General features: G+C 22.2%; 3 protein-coding genes across 3 annotated transcripts; all 3 read right to left on the bottom strand. All coding sequences in view use genetic code 6, as the record gives it.

Annotated features, from left to right (window-relative positions):
- Nucleotides 1–82: 82 nt before the first annotated feature.
- On the bottom strand, nt 83–6869 carry TTHERM_00440550 (hypothetical protein; the record flags this gene model as incomplete). Its single annotated transcript, XM_001017850.2, has 11 exons — nt 6850–6869; nt 6708–6795; nt 6510–6660; nt 6098–6444; nt 5924–6047; nt 4373–5857; nt 4228–4280; nt 1664–4174; nt 813–1515; nt 630–759; nt 83–578 (listed from the first exon to the last, which is right to left on the bottom strand). Exons 3-11 carry the CDS (start codon nt 6622–6624, stop codon nt 83–85), a joined length of 5964 nt encoding a protein of 1987 aa, XP_001017850.2. The 5' UTR covers nt 6625–6660; nt 6708–6795; nt 6850–6869.
- A 1035-nt stretch (nt 6870–7904) lies between these two features.
- On the bottom strand, nt 7905–8972 carry TTHERM_000440549 (cation efflux family protein; the record flags this gene model as incomplete). The annotated part of the gene is made up of 1 exon (XM_012798035.1): nt 7905–8972. One exon carries the CDS (start codon nt 8970–8972, stop codon nt 7905–7907), a length of 1068 nt encoding a protein of 355 aa, XP_012653489.1.
- A 1617-nt stretch (nt 8973–10589) lies between these two features.
- Nucleotides 10590–11764, bottom strand: TTHERM_00440570 (hypothetical protein; the record flags this gene model as incomplete). Its single annotated transcript, XM_001017851.2, has 1 exon — nt 10590–11764. The coding sequence occupies exon 1, from the start codon at nt 11754–11756 to the stop codon at nt 10590–10592; it is 1167 nt and encodes a 388-aa protein (XP_001017851.1). The 5' UTR covers nt 11757–11764.
- Nucleotides 11765–12493: the final 729 nt, after the last annotated feature.

Here is a 12493-nt window from a genome sequence, read left to right as displayed (position 1 = left end):
ATTAGAATTTATTTTAATTTTTTATATTAAAATTAGTTTAATGTTTATATTATTACTATTTTATTTAATACTTTTTGTTTTTTCACTCTACATTTTAATCAGAAGTAATACCATCTAATGGATTGTATTTAAACAAGAAATATAGAGTTTAAAGCAAATAATGGCAACATTTTGATGAATCTACTGAGAAAGATTAACCATTTGAAGGCGATAAATGAATTTAAAGTTTATTGAAAGGCTTTATAACTAATTTAATTAAAAATTACTAATTATCCATATGGTAGAATTAAAAGATTCCACCAATTTTATAGTCTTGTAAACCAGCCAAATGCTCCTCTTTCATGTGAGGATTCAGTTCGACTGTGTTGAGGAAGTAACTCAAAAAGACAAAAGGACTTTTAATTATCTTTGTATTATATTCAAACTCCTCTGTTTTTATACTATTGATTTAATTTACTAACCACTTGCTTTTGAAGTTATTAGCATTAATTAAACTAAAGCTTATAAATCTATTTAGACTTGTAGGCAGCATCACAAAATACTCATTTAACTCTCTTTTCCCCTCATTTGTTTCAACTCTTTAAAAAAAATAAAAATTTAATATTTTTAAATAGCATAAAAGAAAATACTCAAGTTAAAAATGGGCTGTCAAGAATTCAAAAGGAATACAATTTAAATCAACTATCAAATCTTATTTTAAGTGCTTGTTTATTTTAATTTCTCCACTTAACTTTTCTGGTTTAGTCCAAACTGAAATATCTATTTAAATATTTTATATTTTTAATAAGAAGTAATTTTAATTAATTTTTTACCTTCGTTCATTAGATATTTCAGATTAAAAGAAGGAATATTGTTAAGTAGATCCTTGTTGAATATATATATTTAGAGCTTAACAAAGTTTTTGCCAGAAAAAACATGGTTGTGATTTGTTACACCAATTTTTATATGCTCGTTTTCAAATAGAAGAGATTTATCTGATAAACATGATTTTTTAAATCTATTTAAATTTTCATTTGATAATATTTTCAGGTTATTGAAGAAATCTTCTTCATAAGCAATTGTTAATCCACTTTTTATTTTGCTACTTTCCATTGATTTTTGTATGTAATACTAGTCAGGCTAGTGTGGATATATCAATTATTAATAATAAAGCTAGCTTTATCTGTTCATTTCATTTTATTAAGTATCTTCATAATTGCTGACTTTGCTTGAAAAATCCTCCATTTAAGTCCTTTAAACTACTAATTAATTTTAATCCATAGCAAATTCATTCTAGTCATCTTGTTAAATTTTGATGGGTATGCTATGTTAGGAAATATTATCATCTTCAGCATACTGAATTAACTAAATATTTTATGGAGACTAATCTATATGATTTAAATTATTTCTTTCTGATTCACTTTCATTCTCATAATCATTTTCGTCTTGATAATCCTCTAGTTTAATTTTTTCTGTCTAATATTGATTATCTAGTGTATTTAAATCTTACTGAAGAGTATTCATTTTAGATTCATTCTATATAAATATCAAAAATTAATATGTAAATTATTTAAGTAAAAATAATAAATATTGTTTAATTAAAAAAAATAAAGTTTAGTCTCTTAAATTTCAATTTTATTAAGAAGATGGATTTAAGTTTAATTAATTAAATAAAAATATTTACATTCATTGTAATTTCAAACTCTGCTGTTTAATTATATGAGAATTTTATTGCTTAAGGTCCTGTATTCATTGGAGAGAATCCTTTTTTTTTAGATTGTGTTTTTAGGTAATCAGATAGAGACTGAAGCTTATCGAGCCTTTTTTACTTTTAAAAGTTTTCTTTGATTGGAGTTGCTTTTAATTAGTTAAGGTGATTTGCTTCAACATTTTGAGTGTTTAAATTAATGTTTTCTGCTTACTCAATAGTATTATTATTACTATAGTAAATAGTATTTTAACCACTCTAAATTGTACTTGTAACTTCAGGAATAAGCTCTATTCTATTTATATCTTATCTATTACTATTTAGTTCTTCATTCTACTAATTATTTTTGTCAAACTCTTCTTAATTAAAAGACATATATCCTAAATTCTTAGAGTTGCTTTGATATTAGCTCAATTTTATTGATCTTCTTCTTGGACTTTGAATTTCTCTTACAAAAGATGGTTTTACTGAAGGAGCTTTTGGAGTACCATGCTCATCTATCTTTCCTTAATAAGAATAAAACTATGAAATATCGCTGGAATGTTACAAATTTTATTTTTTGCTGCTACTTTTTTAAACAGAATCGTACTACCCATAAATATTATTGTCTCTTTTATAATCAGTTAAATTTTCCATTTATTTTTCATTTCTTTTTTAATTTTTTTACTTTTCAGAAACTGCTAATTTTGATTTTGAACTAGATTAATTATTTGAGTTTTGATTTTCCAAAACATAATCTCTATTTGCATTTTTTTATGTTGACTCTTCTCTATCTTTGATAGATGTTAAATTCTAATCAGAATCATTCTTTTTTAGTTATTTATAGCTTTAAGAATCCTAATCTTGTTAATTTTGAGCACAAGCAACTTAAATTTGAGTTAAACTTTCTAATTACTACTAATTTTAATGAATATTTTCTTATTAATCTAGTTTTTATTAGGGATTATTTTAATTTTAATCTAAAAATTCTTTCATTTTTTCTGCGTCTAAGAGGTACTAAACTTCTTATTCTTCAGTATTTTGTATTCCCATATTCATTTCTTATAGCTACTGTTAGCCAAAAGTCTCACAGTGAGCCTTTTTACTCTATTAATTATTTATCTTTGAGTTTTATTTATTTTATTTTTCTGCAATAGGAGCATTAGATCTGTGCGAACTTACAACTTAACCAAATTTTTATGAGCTATTATTATCTCCTTCTGGTAAATTAAGGAATAATTTGTCATTTGAATGCATAAGCGAATTACCTGATTTTACTTACTGAGACATTACAAAATTATCATTTTTAAGCTGTTAAATTATAAAAGTCAAATCTTTGATTTACTATTATTATTATGTTAAAAATTCTTTCTACTATTGCAACTCACAACTGAATCTAACGTTTTCCATGGATAGCTTTTCCATTTGATCTCTAGTAGTACTCTTTTCTTGCTTATAACTCATTTCTTATCCTTCATAAAATTATAATTTTTGCTTCAATTAATCTAGCTCCATATTAGCTAAATTGAGAAGCTCAAACATTTCTGCGTTTTCTTTTTGTACAGGATCTAAAATTTATTTCGCTTATTCGTTTTCTTCTTGTAATTACTTTAAATTCTTTTTGTAAGAAGCTTTATTTTCATTAATTTCTTACTCTAATTATACTAATTTCTCCTTGAGTTATCCATTTTTAAAAATTAAATCTTAAATAGTTGATTCTTTTTATTTCATTATGCTCTCTTAAGAACTAATAATTTCCTTTGCATTTTTTAACTCTTCAATAACTTAAATCTTATCTTAACTTTGTTATCTTTAGAGATTAATTTACTAAGGAGAATTACGAAGGGTTTATACTTCCTATTTAAGTACACCTATTTAGTTTTCCAGCTCCTAATTATTTTACTCAGCCTACTCTAAAGCTATTTCATGCTATTCTTAAGACTCTTCTAATTTATTTTTAAAATTATTTATTTCTTATTCTTTTTAATTAATGGTAAGTCTTAATTAATTTATCTGCATCTTCAGTTGCTATATGCTATCATCTTCTAGTAAATTTTCATTATTGTTTTAATCTTAGAGTTTTAAGTATTTTAACTCTTGATTCTTCTCTTCTATTTCAGATTCGTAGTCTCTGCATCTTAATTGCAATTCTTAATGTGAGTGATGCAATTAATCATATTTTTATTATAAAACAATCATTTATTTTTAGTTCTGCTCTAAAACACTATCTCTGGCTGACACCTCATCATTCATCAACTAAAGCTGATAATGAATTTGAGTGCTTTAATTTTCTATTTTTGTCATTCTTTCAGTATTTTACTTATCCATATTTTAAATCTATTCTTTCAATTATTTTATCTCTTAGTCTTTAAAGCTCATAGCCTAATCTTTCTCTATTAGCTATTTAGATAAAACTTATAACCTTTCCTTTAAATTTTAAATTTCTTTTTTTTCTTTTTCAGACATAAACCCTGATTATCTATTCTATTCATTCACAGACAAATTATTCTTTATAAATTAAAAGATATTTAGTACTTTAAAATTATAATATTATAAATTACTTAATCATCTTTTGTAGGACCCCTAGGGATCGAAGTACGCTTCAGATTTTATTCTAATTTGTAAAAAAAATATTTATTTCAAATAAATTATTACTTTTTAATATTTTAAATATATTAAAAAAACAATAAAAAGAAATTTCTTTACACATAATTTAAATATGAACTGGGTCTTCAAAAAGTTGTTTGAAAGAAGAACTTCTTCCTCTGTCATATTGGCTTCCGCTCATAGAGTTGTTATGAAGAGATTATCTTGAGTTATAAGAGAGCTTCATTTAATCTTAATTTACCTTTTTTTATTTATTTTCATTTGTGAAACCTTGAGATTGCTCGGTATTTAACGTCTGTATATTTTTAATCAAATCATCTTCATTATTATATATTGAATGTTGTGAACCTTATCCTTATTATTTATTTGTCTGTATTTAATTTTTCTTTTCTTTTAAAATGTTATTTTAACTATCTTCTATTTTACTCTATTTTTTACTTTCTTGCTAAATTATATTTTTATCAATTATTGGATCACTATTTTCCACTTTAGAAACTCTCTAAATAGTTTGAGGAATATTTTATGACATATTTTTTTGCTATTAATTATTTTTTAATTCTTGTTCTTAATTAATTTACTATTCTTTTTAGTTTTTATTAACTTCACTTTCCTTTTTAACAGATCCTGCTCTTTTATTTTCATCTTCCTCTTCATATACATCATCTTCATCTTCATAATCATATTCATAATCGTTATCTGTATTTTGCTTTTGCTGAGAATTATTATGGCTTCTATGCAAGCTGTTTGGTGGAGCTTACATTTTATGTTGTTGTTCCATTTTTGAACTCGACTAATTTGTTATTTTTGTCATTTGCTATTCATTTTATATTAATGCATCACTAACTTATTATTAAGCTTTCTGCTAATTTTAGGTCTATACATTTGAGTTTTAGATTTTATTTGCTAAATCTTAGCTTTTATTCTCATCTGTTTTTTAAAGCTAGATTAATGATTTTGATTTATTTTATTATTCTTCTTTATTACTATTTGAAGGTTGTTTTTATTATAATGAAGGTACTTCAAAATCTTAGTAATTTTCATTATAGTTATTTTTATTTTACTGTTATTGAGCATCTTGCTTCTTAGGAACATCAAAACTTTATCTAACACTGTGACTTTACTTTGAGTGCTTTGCACTTTCTATTATTTAAGGCTATGACAAATTCTTTTAATTATTTGTCGCTAAGTTACTTTTTTTGTATGCAGGAGAGTCACCATTAAAATCTAAATCTTCAACTATTAAGAGCTCTTGTTGCTAATCTTACAATTACTAGTTTTTATTTTCATTATCTTAATAATCGCTAAACTTTTACTAAACTAATTGCAAATCCTATTAAGATAATAACTTTATTTCATTTGATGACGTAGGAGTAATTCCATACTTGATAGAAAAATCATCAAATTTCATATTACTACTTATAAGTTACTAATAGTCAACTAAAATTTCATCTGTTTTTTCATTTAATGCAATATATTAAGTCAACAACTCTACATTTATTAAATCTTACACTTCCTCTAAAACTTAAAAAATAGTGTTTGCTAATGAAGAACAAGTTTATAAATTATCTACGATCTCCTTCACCTCTATTATTTTAAAAACAAACTAATATTTAAAATATCTTTTAAATTATATTAAATTGCTTTTTTTACCTTACTTATTGAGTTATAAATACGTAGGAACAAGCAAGAGTTTTCCTAAACGCTAAATATTTTTTTCCATTTTTTAATTTTCTTCATCTAATTTTTATTCCAACGCTTTTAAATTTACTTCTTTCTATTTTTGAATGAAAATAATCAACAATAACTCATAAATTTATTATTTACTTTTTTCTTTTTCTTAGGAGAATTATTATTGCTTTGACCTTAATTTTATTTATTATCGCCTTCAGTGATCTATTATACAGCCTCTTAACTCAATTGTTTTGAGTTACTCGCTTGTGTTTGAATAGTACTTCCTTAGTTCTGTTATTCTAAATTTAGCTATTTGTAGAAACTCTTAAAATAATTTATATTTTCAGGAAAATGAACATTTTTAGTATTTAAATCATCAAATATTTAACTTATACTATTTCTTTTTTAATATTAATCTGATTCAAACATCAAAGGCCAAAACATAAAACACTCTAGTACTAGTCTTAGTAAACTATTCCCTATTACTTAAACCTCTTCTTCTACATTGATAAAGAGTAAATTATTAGTTTCTATAAATTCGCATAATTTTTATTCATTATTTTACCTACATTTGAACCAAAATATTCTTCACCTCTATCTTCATTTTCATTTCCAGCTTAAAATAAAGCTATTTGATTCATTTTTTATAAAATATTGCTTTTGTAAAATCCTTCAACCATCAATTCATTCTTTGTGTCCAAACAATCTTTTATTAACTTAAAATCAATACTAAATAAAAAGGAAATAACTAATTCAAAAATACTCTTATCGAATTAAGTAGTAAAATTGGAGATTTATTCTGGTCTTCTAATATATTTTCTGCTAATTATATTATAGTGTTTATTTCTTCTCTTTTTATTAGAAAGAGCTTTAAAACTTTTTTATTTAGTAATGTAATTATTTACTTTTATCCTTGACTAACTAACTATTTTATTTGCTTCTATTATTTTTTATAGTTCTCAAAAGATGAAAGCATATTTTTCAAAACTGCCTATCGCTCTTTCTATTCACTCATTTAATAAGTATGGATTCAAAAAAAAAAACTTGCAATTTAACTTCTTTTTTATTTTTACTGTAATAAACTATTGTCTTAACACTTTAAGTGAGTGAGTGAATTAATATAATTAATTTAATGATTTTTGTTTTTAAATTTAAAGAAATCTAAAAAGAGGTGTTTAAATATTGGTTATTATTGATAATTATTAAGGATATTATTTAACGAATTTTTATTTTTTAAATACTTGACTATTATTCATCCATTATGTATTTATAAAATTGTAAATAAAAACATATTTAGCTTGCTTTTTTTATTGCTACTTATTAATAAAATTATTTTTTAAAAAAAGCAAATTAATTATTTAACCAATAATATTTTAATAAATAACTATAAATAAATAAAAATAACTTGTAAAATAAAAAATGCCTTCACTCGGGATCGAACCGAGGACCGTAAGATCTTCAGTCTTACGCTCTCCCAACTGAGCTATAAAGGCTTTATGAAAATAATAAAACTAATTAAAAAAAATTGATATAGAAATTAATTTTTTTATATAATTAATTAATAAATAAATTTAGTTTAATAAAATAAAAAAAATATAATCATTTTTATACAAATCTATCTTTTATAAATTAAAGATATTCAAAATTTTTTTGTGCTAAATTTTTTTAATTTTAGTTTAGTTGTTAAAAAAATTTTACAATTGAAAAATAAAATTGTAAGTAAATATTTAAGCAACTAATCAAATAAATTAAGGATATATTATTAATTTCTTGTTTTTATAAATAGTAATTATTTCTTTTATTTAATTTAAATAAGATATAAGAATTTAAAAAATAAATGGTTATTTAAATTAGTAAATTGAGTTTATATTACAATTTTTATTTCTAATGTTTACTATTTAGATTACATTTTTATTATAATACATCTATTTTAAATATATTTATTACTTAAACTATTGCATCATTTATTGGTATCTGATTTAATTTAATCTGAATATTCTTATTCCTTACAAAATTAATCTCTTTTTTGATTTTCTTCACTGCATTAAGCAGTTATACAAATATTATCTGTTTTTGAGCATTCATTTTTACTTTAACTAGAGCATTATTTTTTACAATAAGATTAAATTTAATCTGAATTGCACTTTTCTACCTACTGATAACATAAATTCTTTTATAAATTTTTTTCTTAACATGAATCATTCTTACAGCAATCATTGGTTTTAGAATCTTTATTAGTAGAGTACTAACCATTTTAGTTTAATGTCTTTTACTTACTACCACAGCAATCTCCACATCCTCCTGTAAAATTTTTAGATAAACCCCACTTTAACATTTAATATCCTTCCTTTAAAAAAAAGAGAGCTAAAATTATAGCCATACTAGAATCTATCCACCACCCACCTTTCCAGAAAGTATATATAATACTACCTATCAATAAAACTATTGTAAGTTTAATACATGCTAAATTACAAGCTGCATCACCAGCAATTGCAGAAGAATTAAGAACCTTTGAGATTTTATTTTTAATATACCAAAATATTACTGTAACAATTAGGCCAATTATGCTAATTATAATATTATCGATTGTAGAGTCAGGTCTATCTTCCCTGTAAAGAGCAATAGAGCTCACTACAATAGTAACAATAGATAAAATTATAAAAAACACTCCAATAGTAATTGTTACACCTCTTTCAGCCTTCAAAAATTTTTTTTATTTATCTTCTTCTTACTGATTATTATTTTATTCGTTTGTTTCTTTATCCTCAACAGATTCTGTATTGCAAACTCTTTCTTTAATATCATGTTTCTCAAAATAATAAAATCTAATTAGCACTAAAACTGAAGAAGTCGTTTCTATAAAGGATTAAACCCCAAACGCTACAAGACTTATAGAAGATTCTTCTTCACCCAGAACGATAGATGCAACTCCTTCTCCAATATTGTAGAAAATTGTTATCCAACAACAAATCTTTCCCCAAAATACATATTTTTATATAGGGATGATTTATTTGGTAGTTTATCTCATTTTTTAAATTTATGATGAAATTTGTAATTAATTAAATATATTTTTTAAATTTATATTTTCTAATTGATATTTATAAAATTCAATATATTTCCAATATTTTTCTGATGACATATTCAGTGAATAAATATGTAATAATTTATCGTTTTGTTGGAATTCATGTGTTTTTCTGTCAGATAGTGATTCATTAGTACAGCATGAGCTTTTTAAAGGATTAATTTTAATTAGTATAAATTAGCTAAATTGTAAATTTGTGAGAGATTAAACTGATTGAAAGAGCTTTCTTTTAGATAATATAATTAAAAAAATTATAATTTTTATATTTTTAGGATATTTTTTAGGTTATTTATAAAGATTTCAATCATCAGTCAATGGATTATTAGTATAAATGTTGAATTTGAATGCTTTTATACTAATAATTTATTTCAAATCTTTTTGTCCACATATTTGGTTGACATAAGAAGTGATTCATGATTGCTTCATGAATTTTATTGAAATATATTTTTGTGTTTTTTATCAGATTAATAAAAGGCCATATAATAAATGATTCATTGAAATATCAACCAAATAGAAAAATATTTTGTACATCTAAATAAAATTATAGCAATAATCATTCAAATTACTCTAAATTTTTTTATTCATGAAGAATTGCATGAAAGAACCACTTTTAAAGCTGAATAAATATTTAGCTGTTTATTTTCTTTATTGGAAATCATGTGCTTTTGATTAAGATAGTGATTCATAAGTACAACATGAGCATTTACAAATGCTAAATATTAATTCAGATAAATTATGCAAAGTGGGAAAATAAAAGAGGTATTCTCACTTAAATAGCTTCCCTTTTTTTGCAAAATTGAAAAAAAAAAAATATTCATTAAGGGTTTTCTTAATTTATTTATAAGCATATTTAATTATTAGATTAGTTTTTTAAGTATTTAATAAAACAAAAATATTTTTCTTATAATCGATTTCAAATCTCTTGATTGATATTGCTAAAATTGATAGGTGAGTGCTTCCTGAATTTATATGGAATATCCTTTTACATTAATTTTTAAGATTAATTAAAAATCTAAAAAGTAAATGCATTTTTATAATAAAAGAAGAATAATTTTTATCTTAAAATACAAATTTATGGATTAAACTATTCCAATAATAATAAATCCAATTTATTTTCTTCACAAAAAGTTAAATAAAAATTATAAAAATATTCATTTTTGATGATATCTTTTATGATTCAAAATTATTTTAGGAATTTTATTAAGAATATATTTTTATTAAAATAATCTTAATATTTTTTTTTATTTTAAAAGTAAAATATTAAATTTAAATAAATATTTCTTTCTACAAAATATTAATTAAAATATATAAAAAAAATTTCAAAATACATAACAAAAGTAAAAATTAAATAAATAATCTTATATAGAAATAACTTGCTAACAATTCTCACTTATACTATAACATAAATGCAAGTATCAAAAATTCTCTTAATTAAAAGTTTTACTGAGTAGTAAAATTTTTAATGCTTCTGATATTATTATACTTAAAATACTTAATTCAAACAAATTTTATATAGTAGCTATTATAATATATATTATTTTTTTTTTTCATAAAATAAGATATTCAAATAACAAATTATAACTCAAGCTGCTTAATATTTTAACTCAAAATTAATACTTCTCCTTCTTAAGTATAGAAACACCCTATAACTTCCCATTTTTTGAGATTTTTCATAGTTTTTATTGAATATCTTTCTAAAGAATTTGTGTTCAAAATTTGAATTTGAGAATCAGCTAGAATAAATAACTACTATTTTCCTATTCTGTTTTAATGATAAATAGACTTGCAGTCTGCTATGAAATTTTAAAGTGAGAAACATTTATATATAAATATATCGTTTCCTATTGTAACTACAAATTAATCTATATCAGTTTCATGAATTGATAGTAATTTGTTTGAATATTTTGTTTTAAATACCAATTTTTATGTTTTTACTAAATAGATTTCAAAATGAATATCTGGAGCTTTTTTGTATTCTTTGTATGTAATAGAAATATACTAGGCATTAAACATAAACTAAATTTTTTTTATTGGACTAGCTTTTGTAACTATCTATGTAATTAAGCTACCACTTCTCCAATTTATTATATAAATAGAATTATAGCTAGGGTATGCAAGAAGATCATCATTTCCAAATGTAACTTAACTTTTACTTAAAGGTATGTATACATTTTTTAATGTAATTAAATTCGATATATCAGCAGAATCATAGATTGTGAGAAGATTACGATTTGTTATAGTAACTAAAATATCATCTGGGAGTTATTGAATTAAACTGCATGATTAAAAAGCATTTAACTTTAATGAAATTTTCTATTTATTAGGAATATCATAGACATTTTTTTCAGATATAATTAATTGCCCGATTGAATTTATAGTCACTTTATCTTTAAAAATACAGCTTTATTCATTTGCTCTTATATAGGAAGCTGAACCATTAAATTTATTCTCAAATTTTTCGTAATCAAAGGATATACCTTATTAAGATGAAAGAATCTCATTGATTTCATCAGACAAAAAACTAGGAGACACTTAAGATACCTCATTTTATATTTCTTAGTTCTACTTTTGAATACTCTAATTAAAACCAATAAATAACTACTTTTTATGGCTTAAGTGATTAGTATTTACACAGCAAGAGCACAGCTCAATATTTTTGCAAAGAGGATCCATACATATAAATAATAATTGCTTTTTGTGCTGCAAACAAATATTGTTTTGCTATTGCATTTCTTTAAATTTAATTTTCTTTTTAATTATACTTACTTTCTTAATTAGTGAATTAAAATCTTTGTGGTGTTAAAATACTTAATTACTTAAATATTTTTGGTCATCAAATTATTCAATCAGAAAAATTTAATGTAAAATTTTAATAGATTTATTGTTAGCATATCTAATTTTTTTATAATAAGTTACTATCTAATATTATTCATAGGTTAATATCAAAATAATTGGACCAAGAATTGTTTAAGATTTTGTTTTGTTATATTTTTCCAATTATTTCAAATTTAGTATAATGTAAATTACAATCAATTGAAAAATGATAAATCATTTTTTTTAATAAACATTTTTGATAGAGAAAAAGTATTAATTAATTCATAGATAAATAAATAGAATTTATAAACATGATGGCATATAGACCTTATTTATTCTATTAAAAAATTAAACTAAAAAATGAAAAATATCTTCATCAAATGAATAACATTTTAAATTTATTAATATGATATCACAATTAAAGCCAATATTTTTTTATTTAAAAACTAAGCTATTTACTAACTTATAATTCAATAGTTTTTTATTATTTTAGTTTAATTTTTTTTTTTTTTCTAACAAAATGCAATCAACTCCATAATATTTTACAAAAAAAAAGTAAGGAAAATATTTTAATTTTTAGATTGTTTTATTTATAAATATTTATATGAAATAATACAAATATTTAAATTGAAATTAATACATAAAAATTAAAA

This window comes from Tetrahymena thermophila (assembly GCF_000189635.1).
Source record: "Tetrahymena thermophila SB210 genomic scaffold scf_8254607, whole genome shotgun sequence".
Classification (NCBI taxonomy): Eukaryota; Ciliophora; class Oligohymenophorea; order Hymenostomatida; family Tetrahymenidae; genus Tetrahymena; species Tetrahymena thermophila.
Note: the sequence above shows the minus strand (reverse complement) of the source record. Positions and strands in the feature narration are given on the sequence as shown.